Source organism: Aythya marila (assembly GCF_965140915.1).
Source record: "Aythya marila genome assembly, contig: HAP1_HAP1_SCAFFOLD_154, whole genome shotgun sequence".
NCBI lineage: Eukaryota > Metazoa > Chordata > Aves > Anseriformes > Anatidae > Aythya > Aythya marila.
The window spans coordinates 1,765,737-1,769,145 of NW_028137218.1; the positions used below are offsets into that span (position 1 = coordinate 1,765,737).

General features: G+C 43.6%; 1 protein-coding gene across 1 annotated transcript; it reads right to left on the reverse strand.

Moving 5' to 3' along the window:
• Window positions 1-218: 218 nt before the first annotated feature.
• LOC309891100 (olfactory receptor 6E1-like) lies at window positions 219-1,166 on the reverse strand (the record flags this gene model as incomplete). The annotated part of the gene is made up of 1 exon (XM_082785482.1): window positions 219-1,166. One exon carries the CDS (start codon window positions 1,164-1,166, stop codon window positions 219-221), a length of 948 nt encoding a protein of 315 aa, XP_082641608.1.
• Window positions 1,167-3,409: the final 2,243 nt, after the last annotated feature.

Genomic DNA, 3,409 nt, shown 5'->3' on the forward strand with positions numbered 1-3,409 from the left:
TCAGAGCAGGGCATGAACTGAATTGTTCATCCTGACATCATTTCCTTGGGCCTTTATTTTGTTTGCAGATGTGCTTCTTATCACACAGCCTAACATAACCCAGCAAGAACATAATCCTCTGGAGGCATCTGCATGTGGAGGTCATATATGTATGATTGTGGTATTACATAAGATATGACAGCAGAGAACTCAAATTGCTCTTCAGAAATGTATCACGGTTAGGCGAAAAGCTGTGCTGTTGCACGGGCCATGGCTTCCTTCAGGGCCAGCATCACGGCCTTGTTTCTAAGACTGTAGATGAATGGGTTTAAGAATGAGTACAGGACAGTGTTCAGCAAAGCTACAATGCTGTTGGTCTCCAAAGAAACATGTCCTGACGAGGGTGCGTAGAGAGCAATGCAGCTGCCATAGACAATGGCCAAGGTGGTGAGGTGGGAAGAGCACATAGCAAAAGCTTTTCTCCTTGCAGAGGCTGCTGGCATTTGTAGGATACAGAAGAAGATACTTGTGTAAGATGCCAGAGTTAGAAACAAGGAAGACAGCACAATAAACAATAAGAAAACCGCGTCTGTTTTCCAAAGCAGGGTGACATCAGAGCAGGACAGTTGGAATAAGGGGGTGTTGTCACAAAAAAAATGCTGGATCTTGTTCGAACTACAGAAAGTGAGCTTGGAGAGCAACACCAGGCGGTAAATCAAGAATGTGAAGCCCATGACCCAAACAGAAGCAACCAGCTGGATGCAGAGCTGATGCTTCATGATGGCAGCATAGCGCAAAGGCTGACAGAGGGCAACATAACGGTCAAAGGACATGACAACAAGGAGAACAAACTCCACAGCACCCAGGGCAAAATAGAAGGAGGACTGGGCAAAGCATCTGCCTACTGAGATTGTTCTCCTGCCAGAGCTCAGAATCACCAACAGTTTGGTGCTTGTGGAGGACGTAAACCAGATTTCCAGGAACGCCAGATTGCCAATGAAAAAGTACATGGGGGTTTGCAGGCGGTTATCCACACACACCAGGAAAATGATGGCTGCATTCCCCATCACCGTTGTCAGGTACATGAGTAGAAGGACCAGGCAGAGAAATAGCCGTAGCTTTTGATCAAGACCTGAGAAGCCCGTAAGGATTAATTCAGTAACGACAGTTCCATTGCCTGTTCCCATACCCAATTTCCATTCATCCTGTTGACGTAGGAACATGGCAAAAACAAGTCCAATAATTTCATGGCCTGGACAGAAGGCTATATCCTTCCTTCTCTCTTGCCTTGCTTGCAGACTTCCTATACAACACACACACAGATTCTTTTGCACATTCCTCACACCCTGACTATTCTGTTTCACATATCATGCAGAATCCTCAGAGAATTTCTTGTCTTCTTTCCACCTTTGTCCATCAGCTACAAATGATTCTCGCTACAAAAACACAGGGCTAAGAACGGATTGTTACTCTGTTATACTCTATTCCTGTGAAATTCCACTCAGAAGAATTGCAAGCATCCATCATACCAGTGTTTCCAAAGGGAATTTCATGTCCTGCATAAATGCTTTCTATTATGTATAAGCTAAATCATCAGTTCAAACATGTACATTGGAATTTATTATCTCTCCTCTTCAGTATCCACCCTTTTTGGACTAGCAACCACTGGGGATCCCTTGCTTGATTTCAAATTAAGCAAATTTCAAGTACCTCTTTTGTAATGTCCTGTTTTCTTCTACATTATCTTCCTTTGTTTCTTTAGGAAAGATGGAATACAAGTAGCAAGTGTAGCTTGCTTTTTTCAGTACTCTAAATTAAAGTCAAAATTCATTATGGTCCCACCAGGTCAGTGGAAACAGATCTGTCACAGAGACGCATCTGACCTCATTCTGTGTGGAAATGCAGTTGTTTCCAAACATTTGCTCTTCTCTCATACAATCAAAAGGCCTCACCTAACTGCCTTACTTTTGTGAGAGGTGGAAAAAAATTTGTCATCTTTGAAAGCTTAAGGACAGTCCTTGATGTAGAAAGAGGAAGCGCCTAGAAAAAACAAAGTGCCAAGTATTACCATACAGGTGTATATTTCAGTTGTCTAAAAGTTATATCATTCAGGTTGAGCAATTTAACTTACTCCTATCCTGTCAATGCTGAGAGAGAGAAGAGCATCTGAAAGAGATTCCTCACCTTTATTTGTCATGACAGTTCTAGGCTGGGACGACCCAGACACAAGCACTTTCTCTTGTCTCCATTGACTGTTGGGGGAGCCTCGGGAGAACAAGTTCTCACAGGCACCAGGAGTGAAGTAGGTGAAACTCATTACTGAAGTCTCAGGTGTCTGATGATTTTGGTAAATTATTCTCTTCTGTAAATCAAACTACTCTTCTAACAGAAAATAAATAAATAAATAAATAAATAAATAAAGAGAGAGAGAGAGAGAGAGAGAGAAACTTGTTTAATAAAACAGGCATTTTCTCCTTCACCTTTCCCTATGATTTTAGACAGAAAGGATCAGAGAAATGACTGCAAAAAGAGACTGCCTCAAAATGCAGGGGTGGAGGAGCAGAAGACAGGTTGGAGGCAGAAAATTAGTTTCTCAGTGGGCTGTATTGTCCCCTCAGGACCTGTCCCAGGGCAGAATGTGTGCACTTAGACAGGAAAATGGGAAGCTCAGAAGTGGGGAGTACAACCATGTTTGCATGGACATTTCAGTCTGGGGTTTGGGCTGCTCTTAGACCCCAAACAACCTGCCTTGCTCTTTGCCTCTAGACTGGCAAAGGGGAATCTGTGCACTGGCTTCATCTGGAAAACTTGTTCAGATTAATCCATTGGCTGTAATTGTTTTAGCTGAAGATTGGCCCAGTCACCAACAGCAATATGTTGTGGTTTAGAACTGACAGGCAGCTAAGCACTGAGGGGATCTGGTCAAGGACCATTTCCCCTGCAACGAGGGTAAAACAGCATGGGAGGCAGTGATGGGAAACAAGTCTGGTCAGTCACATTAATCATAAGATCACAAAAACATAGAAAGATTTGGTTTCAAAGCTACCTAAAACAACGTCTAGTTCCAACTGCCCTGCCATAGGCAGGGGTACCTTGCACCAGACCAGGTTGCTCAAACCCCATTAAACCTGGTCTTGATGACTTCCAGGAATGGGGCACGCACAGATTCTCTGGTCAACCAGTTATAGTACCTCACTGCCCTCAGAGAAATCAATTTCTTCTGAATATCCAGTCTAAAACTACCCTCTTTTAGTTTAAAAGCTACCTCTGTCTTGAATGGAAATGCAGGACAGGAAGACCCACTGGACACAGTTGTTTGTGCTGCTGCTGCTAAAGACAAGAGATATGTATCCCAGTCTGTCTCAGGAGCCTCACACTAGTGCACAGGCTTCACGTCCAAGCCTGGTACATGAACTCCTCATTCTGGTGG